General features: G+C 34.6%; 2 protein-coding genes across 2 annotated transcripts; one reads left to right on the top strand and one right to left on the bottom strand.

Moving 5' to 3' along the window:
- Nucleotides 1–3,303: 3,303 nt before the first annotated feature.
- LOC132068478 (pentatricopeptide repeat-containing protein At1g06143) lies at nt 3,304–5,857 on the top strand. The gene has a single exon (XM_059462076.1). It carries the CDS (start codon nt 3,345–3,347, stop codon nt 5,019–5,021), a length of 1,677 nt encoding a protein of 558 aa, XP_059318059.1. The 5' UTR covers nt 3,304–3,344; the 3' UTR covers nt 5,022–5,857.
- Nucleotides 5,858–7,153: 1,296 nt separating this feature from the next.
- LOC132068476 (disease resistance protein RPP13-like) lies at nt 7,154–10,192 on the bottom strand. The gene has a single exon (XM_059462073.1). The coding sequence runs from the start codon at nt 9,977–9,979 to the stop codon at nt 7,364–7,366; it is 2,616 nt and encodes an 871-aa protein (XP_059318056.1). The 5' UTR covers nt 9,980–10,192; the 3' UTR covers nt 7,154–7,363.
- Between the last annotated feature and the right edge of the window lie 2,343 nt (nt 10,193–12,535).

Below are 12,535 nucleotides of genomic sequence, written 5' to 3'. Positions count from 1 at the left end.
GAACATGTATAGATTTACGTAATAATTAATTGTATTATTAAGTGGATATTTATTAAGAAATACAATGATTAAGCTTTCATTTTATTTAACTAAAATATGAAAATAAAATTGAAATTACTTGGTTGAAGGGGATATTGCGGTCGAATTGTTGTGTAATGAATAAGTGGTAGAATATCGTATTTATTACTAGGTTTAATTAAGTAGAATTATTTTAATATGCTAAGGGTATTATTGTCAAGACAAAAATTAAAAAACTGTTTCTGCTTTTGCTTTTGGGAAAAAAAATATTTTTTTAGCTTCTGAGAAATTGTTTCTGCTACTCCCTAGTAGTATTTTTTTTTTTTTAAAAGTTTGACCAAACACCTCATGTTTTTTTCAAATAAGCATTTATTGAAAAAAATAAGTACTATCTTTTTGGGACGGAGGAGTACTTTAAAAAAAAAAAATGTCTAATCAAGGATTTTGTACATAACAAAAACGATTCGCATAAGTTCGAAATATTAATTTGTGAAGAATTTATTTGATTGAAGACAAAAGAAGACTTGGAATGATTATCTCATACGGAGTTACTATAATTATTTATTTTTAAGATCGAGAGGAAACTGGGAAATCTGTTTACCCTTTGCTTGAAACAAAAATTGCGATTTATCGAACAAATGAAGTTTAACTCACTTTAATGTCAAGTTAGTTTATAACTAGTACTACTATTTCCTTCTAGAGATCTCCTTTAGGATGTTAATTCCTTGTGCTAAATATCATCTATTACTTTGACTGTAAATTGAAACTAAGGCAAAAACCAAGAACAAAAATATGACAACTAGTTTACAAACTTCATCCACTTTCCATAGCTCAAAAATCTATATGCAGAAGAAGAAGGTTTTTCGGGTATGGGATTTTTTGGACTAAAACTCAAAAGAAACAAAGTACTTCTTCCGCTCACTTTTAAATATCCATTTTTTACTTTGCATGCTTCTTAAGAACTAATAAATGAAGTATATATTTTACCATACTACCCATATCAATTGGTGTATAATCTCAATAGACGTGGAAAATGAGTAACTAATGTTAAGAGTTTAACAATTTTTTTTTTTTTTTGTTGTCTTTCTCTTGATAGGTTATAGTGGACAAGTAAAATTGAAATTTTACTTTTAGCATAATAAATAAGTAAAAGTGAACGGAAGGAATAAATTAATTACCGTCAAGTATTTTGATAAGAGTCGATGCTTCTCAAGGAACAAGAATAAAGAACCGCTTGACCATCAAAAAACAAGTTATCAGTTTGAACATCGTCATCACTTTCCTCCCGCCTATAATGCTTTTCATAGCATAATGTTTGAATAGTAAAAATTCGTGCAATACTTTTATAATATTAAGAGCATATATGGACCGATAGTAAAATATTAAGGACATAGATGGACCGATAATATAATGGAAGACAATATTAAACTTTTTTAACAGTAGAGGGGCAAATATGCTTTCCCTTTTTATATTATTTTGGTACTTTTATTTCCCCTCGTGGGTTCGGCCGAACCCGTCTTCGACACTGCGACTCCGCCACTGTGGGTTTGAATCCACCATAGGCAAAAGCTTAAGAAGAACTCTTTATTAATTCATCAGAGTTTCCAATCTTGTGTCATTTGGCAGTTACATCTTCAGATTTTCTTTTACAGCTTGTTTGGATGGTTGTTACCTATTGTATTGTATTGTTGGTCTAAATATAATGTTTGTTTTGATTGTTATTTTAATGTTATTGTATCGAATTGTTAAATTCATCATTATGTAACGACGAAAAGTGCGAACGATTTGGTGTGATCGCGTCGTTACCTTATTTTGTCTTTGCTTATTATCTAATAATCCTATTTTATTCTTTCCCTTAATTTTTTTTTTATAACAGCTCTACTCGTACCCTATTTTTCTTCAAATTGTTGACGTGTGATATTATGTAACAAGAAATGATATAATCTATCCAAACGTTGTGTTCATCAAAATAATACAGTATAATATAATACAACACCATACAATAGTACGATAAAGAAACAATGTGTAATAACCATCCAAACAGCGTGTAAGCTCACTGTGAAACGGTTTAGATCTTGGCTTTGGAGTAATTAAAAAGAAAAAAAAGGAAATTTCGAGAACTATCTCCTTTTTTTAATTTTATTTTTAATCTTTCTGATTCAATTAAATCTTGTAATTACACTATTGTAAAATAAATCTTGAAATTATCAGTTATTCTCAACACCTTGAGAATTGAAGAGTGTAATTACTCCCTCTCAATTACACTCAATTACATTTTGACCAAGTAAATGTGTAGTTATACCCAGTTGCACCCAAATGGCCAAATCTAATTATTAGGTGGTTGTTTGGTACATACACAAAATTATCCCAGAATTATAATTTTGGGATTAATTTGTCCCATCTGTTGGGACTAATTTATCCATCTAGGAGATGGGATAAAATAATCCCAGGATTAATGGGATAAGATGAAATATTTCATCTTTAAGTTTGTGATGCACTTTATACTTTGCTTGATACAAGATATAAACTTATTCCATGATAAATTTATACCTTCTACCAAACATGATACAAAATTAATTCCACAATTAGCGCTGAGATATCCTAGCTAATACCGTGCACCAAACGACCCTACTAGTATATGTCAAGTTTGAGTGCACAATTTGAATTGAACACAAAGGGGAGTTGCTGCTGCTTTTGCCTCCTTCAAGCCTTTCTATCCGATTGACTATCTCCTTCCATTCGTTGCTTTCAATATACTAATAATCCTAACAGTCGTTTGGTACGCAGACTAAGGTATCTCATAATTATAGTTCTGGAATAATAATCCAGAACTAATTCATCTCACCTCCCAGGTGGGATAATAATAACAAGCTTGACAAGATAAGATAGATTATCCAAGGTTAAGTTTGAGATAAAATTTATACATTATTTGGTTAAAGGTATAAATTTATCCTTCAATCAAATAATGTATAAATTTTATCCCAAAATTAATCCCGACATATTTCACCTCATCCTGCATACCAAAAGACCCCATATTATTAGATGAATAGATGATTTCTCTTTTCACCTCTCCCAAAGTGCCCCATTTCTCTACATACAAGCAGCTATAAAAAAGGAGGAAAAAATTTATTAAAGGGGAATAGCTTTATATTCATCTAGGTAAATAACTCAATATTCAACCAAGTACACCATTCGACTTCTTGAAATATGGGTGCCAACAGTTAATATTATACCAATTTTTTATTTATTTTAAAATTACCTATACCAGTATTTCTCTTATAAATTCGCCAAATACAAATATACCGGCAACTACGTCCGGAATATCAATGTCACCAAACAACATTATCCTTTCAATTGTAAACCAACTAAAATTATGTTCAAATACAAAACAACTCCAATCCCTATACTCCTTAATGCTAAAAAATGGCACAACCAAAGACTGTTTCTTGATGAACCAATTCATTTCCACATGTTCTACACTTAACACCCCACATTTTGCATCACTTGCATTTTCCCACATGGAAAATCCAAATGTATTTGTTTACAACTCATTAATAAGAGCTTTTGTTCATTGTCACAACCCCATTAAAGCTTTACAATTGTACATAGACATGTTAAAAACTCAAAATATTCCAACTAGCTATACATTTTCATCAGTAATTAAAGGTTGTACTTTAGTATGTGGTTTAAGATTAGGTGAATGTGTACATGGACAAATTTGGAAATATGGGTTTGAGTCTCATGTTTTTGTACAAACTGGGATAATCGATTTTTACGCGAATTTGGGTCGAGTTGATTTAGCTCGATTAGTGTTCGATGAAATGCCTCAAAGAGATAATTTCGCTTGGGCTGCTATGGTTTCAGCCCATGTTAGTGTTGGTGATTTGGGTTCTGCTAAAAATTTGTTTGATCAAATGCCTGAGAAAATTACTGCTGCTTATAATGCTATGATCAATGGGTATGCAAGAAAAGGGGATGTCGAGTCGGCTGAAGTATTATTTAAGGAAATGTCGAGGAAAGATTTGATCGCGTGGACGACGATGATTAACTGTTACTCGCAAAACAGGAAATATGGACTAGCTATAGAGGTTTTTAATGATATGAAGAGTGAGTTTATCACTCCTGATGAAGTAACGATGACAAGTGTTATATCCGCTTGTGCACATCTTGGTGCCCTGGATAAAGGAAAGGAAATGCATTTTTATGTTATGGAAAAAGGTTTTGATCTTGGTGTTCATATCGGGTCTGCATTAATTGACATGTATGCAAAATGCGGGAGCTTGGAGAGATCACTCTTGGTGTTTTATAAGTTAAGGGAGAAAAACCATTTTTGTTGGAATTCTGTTATCGATGGATTGGCTGTTCACGGTTATGCAGAAGCAGCGTTAGCCCTTTTTGGCAAAATGGAGAAAGAAAGGGTAAAGCCGAATGGTGTTACTTTCGTTAGCGTTCTTACAGCTTGTACTCATGCAGGGCTAGTTGAAAAGGGTCGAAAGATTTTTCTAAGTATGACTCGGGAATACGGGATCCGTCCTGAAATGGAACATTATGGATGCATGGTTGATCTATTGTGTAAAGCCGGTTTGTTAGAGGAAGCGTTAGATATTATAAGAAGTATGAGAATAGAACCAAATGCTGTTATTTGGGGTGCTTTACTTGGCGGTTGCAAGCTTCAAAAGAACTTGGAAATTGCTCGAGTCGCTGTTGAAAAGTTGAGCGTTTTGGACCCGAACAACAGTGGCTATTACACCCTACTAGTAAACATGCATGCTGATGCAAATAGATGGACTGAAGTCGCGAGGATAAGGACAATCTTGAGAGGATTAGGAGTAGGAAAAGAATATCCGGGTTCCAGTTGGATCGAAATAGAGAAAAAGATTCATCAGTTTGCTGCTTGTGATAATTATCATCACTCTTCACAGGAGATCTATAACTTACTAGATGGATTAGATGGGCAACTTAAGCTGGCTGGTCATGTTCAGGAGCTTGGATTTGTTCTCTAGTGACAGGCAAAACCATTGTTGACAGCATAGACTTCATATTCAAATTGGCTAACTCTTTTTAGCAAAATAGAGAAAGAAAAAGTAAAGCCAAATGGTATTACTTTCGTCAGCGTTCTTACAGCTTGTACTCATGCAGGGTTAGTTGAAAAGGGTCGAAAGATTTTTCTAAGTATGACTCAGGAATACGACATCCCTCCTAAAATGGAGCATTATGGATGCATGGTTGATCTATTATGTAAGGTCGGTTTGCTAGAGGAAGCATTGGAGATTATAAGAAGCATGAGAATAGAGCTGAATGCTGTTATTTGGGTGCGTTACTTGGTGGTTGCAAGCTTCAGAAGAACTTGGAAATTGCTCAAGTTGAGCGTTTTGGAGCCGAATAACAGTGGATACTACACTCTACTAGTGAATATGTGTGCTGATGCAAATAGATGGAGCCGCTAGGATCAGGGTGATCTTGAAAGGATTAGGAGTGGGAGTAGGAGTAGGAAAAGAGCATCCGACTTCCAGTTGGATCGAAATAGAGAAAAAGATCCATCAGTTTGCTGCTTGTGAATATTATCACCACTCTTCACAGGAGATTTATGCCTTACTAGATGGAATAGATGGGCAACTTAAGCTGGCTGGTCATGTTCAGGAGCTTGGATTTGTTCTCTTATGAGAGGGCAAAGCCATTGTAGCATAGTCTTCATAGTCAAATTGACTAAATATTTTGTATTCTGTTGTAGTGGATTTAAAGCGAGAACTGTACATTTGAAGAGGCAAAAGAAATGCAAAGTTGTTTTCGTCACTATGTTCGACTAAATTTACGTATATTAATTTACTGCTTCTAACGCATAGCACATTCAAATCGCATAGCATATTCTAATCAGGATTCGAGTTATATACATTGAGTACTTGACAAGTGTAAAGTTCTCTCTAACAAGATTAATGTAATTTAACTTACTATAGAAGATTATATAAACTTTTTCTTCTTAAACATGTATTCTGGTGAAAGCAACAAGGCAAATATAACATGGTGTAACAACCAAATGCAAGGTCTAAATTACAGGGAACAACCAACTCCAACATTTTGGAATTGGAGTCACTTCATTCACCTCAAGATATGGTGAGAGGAAAAAAGGAGGTTGGAAGGGGGTGGGTGGTGGGGGGGGGGGATCAAGGGAGTAGATATCTACCACCAGTACAGTAAGCATGGGGGATAGTTCAAATCCATTATCAAGAATTTTTCACCAATTATTTCTTTATGGGACAACTGTTTAATAAATGATCCCTTTTTATTTCTCTTGCAGTTTATAGACCTTTTAGACCACAGTCTTAAAGATTTCTTTTGAGAAACTCTCTATATGACGATGATTATTTTTCAATTACAGGAGCTAAAATATGCCTATTTGTGAATTTTAGCCAAAACACAAAAAAATGTAGGCCTTTGATTAAATTTCAAAGTGGGCCTTAACCAGATTTCAAACTCAATAATCTAACACATTAGCCTAAACCTTCTTCAGTTCAGTTTCTGTTAACTCCTCTCTGTTTTTCCCTTTGCCAATTGCCACCATCTCAGATTCTAAATTCTGAGAGGCATTTTTTAACATTCAAATGGGTGGGAGAGGAAGGTCAAGAACTCAGAGAAAGCACTTTTCTCATAGCAGAGAAAACAGCTGGAAATACACCAAAAATGGTTCTGAGCAACAACCAAATACTACCCCTGATAATAATAATAATAATAATAATAGAGGAAACAGTAACCCCACTTGGAAACCCTTTACCACCCAAAACCTTGGCTTTGAAGAATATTACAAGGTCCTTCCTTATTCTTAATTTTATTTAAGGCTGTATTAAACTTGAAAAGAATCTAAGATTTAATTTGACTTGTATATATTTTTAGTGAACATGAAAGAGATAGTTCCTCTATCCCAATTTATGCGATACTTTTCGCATCTCAAGATTCAAACTATATCGCATCTCAAGATTCAAACTATGTCTGTTGGAAACGGTCGTTGTGGATGGGAATTTATGTGTACACAGTTCAGTTCTATGAACCGATGGTGTAATTTTTTTTTATACAATTAGGTTACTGGAAAGACAAACTACATGTAATCCTTGTTACTCTGTAACTTGAAAAATGATTTGTCCATTATCACCTATTATAACATGCTAAACTACGTCAATAACAAAAAAGAAACATTTATTTTAGCATATATAACTTAATTCCATTTGTATGTACCTTTCAAATTGTGAAAGAGGTTGAATTTAATAAGACATCATATCATATATGCTTGAAAATCTTCATGCAAAACTAATGACCTTGAAATTAACAAGACATCATATATGCTTGAAAAGCTTCATGTAAAACTAGTGACTTTGTAATATTCGCCAAACTCTTGTTCAATACCCTTCAACCTCTCCAAGATAGCAACGTCTTCCATCCTATGGGGAATCTCCTTCAGCTTTGAACAATCATGGATACCAAAAGCTATAATAAGAGGCATGGAACTTGAGGATAAATGCCATCTTTCTAGCTTCTCAAGGCCATCAAGACGAAGAAATTCTAGTTGACAAAAGCTGTTATTACTGCACGTAATTTCTTTTCCGTCATAAGCTCCTACTAAATCAAGACCCCTTAGATTTGGCAACAGTCCCAGAATAGGCATCGGATCTTCCATGAGATGTGACTTCCAAAGGACCATCATTGTGATGGAATTTGGAAAATAGTCTGAGAGAGGCAGATTCTCTATTCTCCCCTCTAACCACAATTTGTCCAGCTTTTGACAAGAAGTAAGATATTCAAGGGCTGGAAATGATTCATCAGCTTTACAACGCAACATGAGAGAGCTAAGGTTTTTCAAGCTGCCAATGTTATTTAAGGAGTAAGAATTCATAATATCGTACATGCCTAATTCTTGAAGATTGACTAAATCAACAGGATCAACATCTCTCCATTGATCACAGCAAATGTATTTAAGAACTTGAAGACTTGTGAGTCTGCTTAAAAGCTGCAGCGGTCTTGAATACAAAGCAACTAAATGTCTTAGATTTATTAGGTTAGCTGTCTCAGGGGGTAGTCGGCATAAGTGTCTATAGTCATTCAAGATACGGAGTGTTTGTAAATTCTTGAGGTTTCCAATGGAGGAGGGGAGATTATACGTACCTCTCAAGCTTAAGAACTTCAAATGGTACAAACTTCCTATGGCATCAGGTAGTACAGTACCGGAACGAAACTTCAAGTACAACACATATATATGTCCGAACAGATTACGGAACTTTATAAGACTCATTGTACAAAAATCTTGATCAAGGAACATTATTGACCTTAACTTCAAGTTAGAAAGATCAAGTGAGAGGTACCTTTCTGCTTGACCATGAATGACATGTCTGATACATGAGGAGGATATGGAGTGCTTTCTTGGATCATAAGTATAAAAAAAGTTTACCTCCAATGCCTTCTGCATGGCAAGATCCCGAAGTAGATCATGAGTCTTGCATCTAACATCTGTTTTCCAACTTGTACTGACCAGTTGAATCAAGCTTCGTCTTACTAGCTCATGCAAGAAGCCCTCAGCAACATCCTCTGTTCTTTCTTCTCCTCTTGGTATGAATCCTTCCGCCATCCACAACCACGTTATGTTGTCAACATAGATCAAATGGTCTTCTGGGAAAATACCAAAGTAAAGAAAGCACTGCTTGAGCACAGTTGATAAATCATTGTAACTCAATGATAGTATGCTGGAGATTTCAATAGAATCATCTTTCATATGCCGCCAAAGGTGTGTCTTCACCTTTTTCCATTCTTGTAGCCCCCTTTTATGCGAAAGTAGCCCGCTTAATACAACAATCGCAAGAGGCAAGCCTCCACATTTGTCCACCATATCTCTAGCTAGGCTTTCCATTGTTGGGACCATTGCTTGAACGTCAAGTAGTTTCCTACAAAAGAGATCCCAACTTTCTTCTTGGCTTAGGAAACGGAGTTTATGGACAAAACCTTTGTCATCTGCTCTTTTAGCAACATCCTCCTTGCGTGTGGTAATAATAATTCTGCTACCGTTCTTGCTATCAGGAAAGGCCCTTCTCAAACTTTCCCATGCTTCTCTCTGCCATACATCATCAACCACCAGTAGGTATTTACGTTCTTTCAATATATCGCGAAGGTAAATTTCTAGATCGCTTTCGGACATCCTTTCCAACAAATCTAGAATTTCCTTGGTGCGACCTTTGATGGATTTTATGATATTCCTAAGGAGATCCAAGGTGTTGTATTCCTGAGAAACACATATCCAAGCACGTGCACGGAAGCTAGTGATTAGACTCGGAGAATAGTAGAGATTTCTTGCAATAGTGGTCTTGCCTAATCCACCCATACCAAAAATGGAGATGACACTTCGACGTGGCTCTGCTTTGAGAACTTCAGCTAGCAGTCTTTCTACAACATCCTGAAAGCCAACAAAAATCTGATCTTCATCTACATAAGAGGTAGTTCTCCTCAATGTTCTAACCATAGAAGACTGATTGTTTGGCCCATTTTTTAGCCATTCTCCTGCATTATTGATATCTCTAATGCCATAAGTCTTTCGTTTTCGAGAGATATCCATGACTCGCTGCTTGAGGCATTGGATTTCCTTGGCCACGCCGTAGAATTTTGTCTCCTTCCTACCGATGCAATTAGAGCAAGCCTTCAGACGACTAGCAAATCCTTTGTCATCAATACCTTTACCAGCCTCGAAGCTGTAAGTCTCCAATATAGCGACAACATCATTAGCAATAGAGTTGATTTCAAATACCCATTGTTGCACTCTTTGATCTTCACTTAGATTTTCTTCTGCATCTTTGAGGAAAGACTGCATGAAGAGCAACTCATTTCTCAGCCACTTCACATCCTCTCTAAGACTTAAGCGCAGGGAAACTTCCTGTATAAGGAAATCCCCTAGTTTTTCAACTGCAAATGACACAAATGCATCAACCATCTTCAAGAGATAAAATTGAGAACAAAAATCACGTTGAAGTAACGGAAGTCGTTAATTATAATTGTAGCTACAAGAATTTAGATATTATGGCCATATTAATGTGCATGACATATATATAGGCCAGGTCAAGTCCACGGTGACCTTAATTATCATGGTCATTGAGCAGTGTAAATAGCGTGTTGAACAAAGAATAAGAATTTTTCCAATGGAGAAAATGGAATCAAAAACCAGAGTAATGAGAGTGAAACTATGTGCCCCATCGGACAAAGTAAGAGAAAATGAATGGCTCAATATTTCTGTATCAGTTAAGGTTAAATTCCACGAAGCTAACAAGTATATTCTGAGTTACTCCCGTGAAACAAACCACCAGATTCCTTGTTCTTTAAAATGGCATGATTTTTGTTTAAAATTAATACCCAAATGTCTATGGGTCATATTCTTATGAATTACTACGTAATGTGAATCTAAGCCATATATTTTGCTAAGAAAAACTAATACTAGTAATTAAAACTCTACCTATGTGTATATGGAAAATCTTTTATCTTAACATTTCTAGTTAACACTTAATGGTGGCGAGTTGAACATATCTATACATTAAGACACTAATGTTAATATGTATACGTGTTAAATTATTTATTATTTTTTAAATTTCATGTTCAGTTAAACAGAGGGAATATGTAATGAACCCATATTGTATTGAAATGGATAAATCAAATTACACGTACAATTATAAGAGTTCATCTTCGAACTAGTAACCAAATATTCAAAGGGAAGAAGAAGATAAAAAAGAAGGAGGAGGGAGGTTCCGGAGACGAATCTAGGATTTCTGGAACATGGGTTTATCACTAAAAAAAAGAAGGAAAAAAATGTATTAGCTCTCTTGATAAATAATTCAACCTTTAACTAAGTGGACCATTTAGCTTTTTAGAGCATGGGTTCCATGCAGATAGTATATACTAATTTAAAAAATATATACATAAAATACCTAGTTTTATGGAGAGACCGTGTATTCAAGTGTCTCAATTTTAGCACCTAAAATCGCCCCTGCCCTCATCCCACAATGCCTATGCTCCTTTTAGCCAGGGTCCCAAAGGTAATTTGCTAACTCCCCAAACATGTCTTCCACCGTAACCACATTTGTTGCAGAGTAAGTCCTTTAATTTGTATTCTTGGAGACTAAGGTCTATTTGAGGATGTTTGGAGGTAACTTGCAACATATTAGAGACTGCTGGCCCAAAAAAGGTGTAAAAATAACATTACAGGCCACTTTGGCCCTATCTTTTAAAAAATAACCATTATATTGATGTATCAAATTTACTAGTGGAACTTCAGGACAGTGTTTGTGCAATTTGATATTCTAGTACAGTGATTATTCCGAAATTTTCACCAATTATTCCTTTTTGATAGTTGTTTATTAAAATGACCATCTCTTTATTTCTCTTGCAGTTTCTGAACCTTTATACCACGGCCTGAATATTACTTTTGAGCAAACTAAAACTCCTATAAGAAAACGTTAGACAACAATCTAAAATTTTGTAAGTTACTACAAACGTTACACGATAATCTAATGCTATATATATAAAACTAAGAAATACATGAGCAAACATTAGACCTCAATCTAACATTTTTTGGTAGAGTAAATTTCCAAGGTCTATATTTGTAAAACTTCTAAAAATAGAGAGAAAATCTAAATTGGAACAAAAAAAAAAAATAGACGTTTTCATAAATCAACCGTGATTAGTTTTTAATTATATGAGCTAAAAACGGCTATTTGTGAATTTTTTTCCCAAAAAAATAAAATAAAATGTAGGCCTTGGATTATTTTTTGGGAAAAGGACATACAGTGGTCATCAGCAATTTGTTTGGCCCATGTTTGGGCTTAATTATCCGAGTTGGTACGTTCGGTCCAAAGTATTGTGAAGCGCTAGCCAAGCAGCCCATTCACTACCAAAAAAAAAAAAAAATAGACTTTTTGTGGCGAATAGTCGCCACAAAAGATCAAAAAGTCGCCACTAAAGATCGATTGAAAAAAATTCATATTGAGCCTCAAAAAAATATCCCAAACATGTATAATTAGTAAGTATACGTTAATTGAGCCTTCAAGAAATATCCCAAAACATGTATAATATGTGTATAATTATTAAGTGTACATTAATTATACAATTATTAAACAGAAATTATACACCGATGATACATTTTCTAACATATGTTAATTATACACAAATTATACAACAACGATACAGTTTCTATACGAATGATACATTTTCTATACATATACAGTAGTGATACATATACAACAATGATACAATTTACACACATATCTTTTGGAATTAATTGAAAGAGGACTAGAAAATAAAATTATTTTGAAAAGGCTAGAAAATAACTTTTAAGATTCTTGGGCCATCGGGTGTCAATAGTTTCACCGGATGACCTTTTGTGTCTTTTTACATTATTTTTTCATTTTTTTGTGCGGAGTGCCCTTCAAATGCACTGGTCTTTAATTTTTGCCTCTTAAGTTGGCGGTCTTTAATTTTTGCCCTTCGCCTAATACCATGA

The sequence above is a fragment of the Lycium ferocissimum genome, chromosome 8 (genome assembly GCF_029784015.1).
Source record: "Lycium ferocissimum isolate CSIRO_LF1 chromosome 8, AGI_CSIRO_Lferr_CH_V1, whole genome shotgun sequence".
NCBI lineage: Eukaryota > Viridiplantae > Streptophyta > Magnoliopsida > Solanales > Solanaceae > Lycium > Lycium ferocissimum.
Note: the sequence above shows the minus strand (reverse complement) of the source record. Positions and strands in the feature narration are given on the sequence as shown.

What these genes read in the sequence shown, in the direction of transcription:
- LOC132068476 (XM_059462073.1), bottom strand. Translation starts at nt 9,979, where the DNA reads ATGGTTGATGCATTTGTGTCATTTGCAGTTGAAAAACTAGGGGATTTC.
- LOC132068478 (XM_059462076.1), top strand. Translation starts at nt 3,345, where the DNA reads ATGTCACCAAACAACATTATCCTTTCAATTGTAAACCAACTAAAATTA.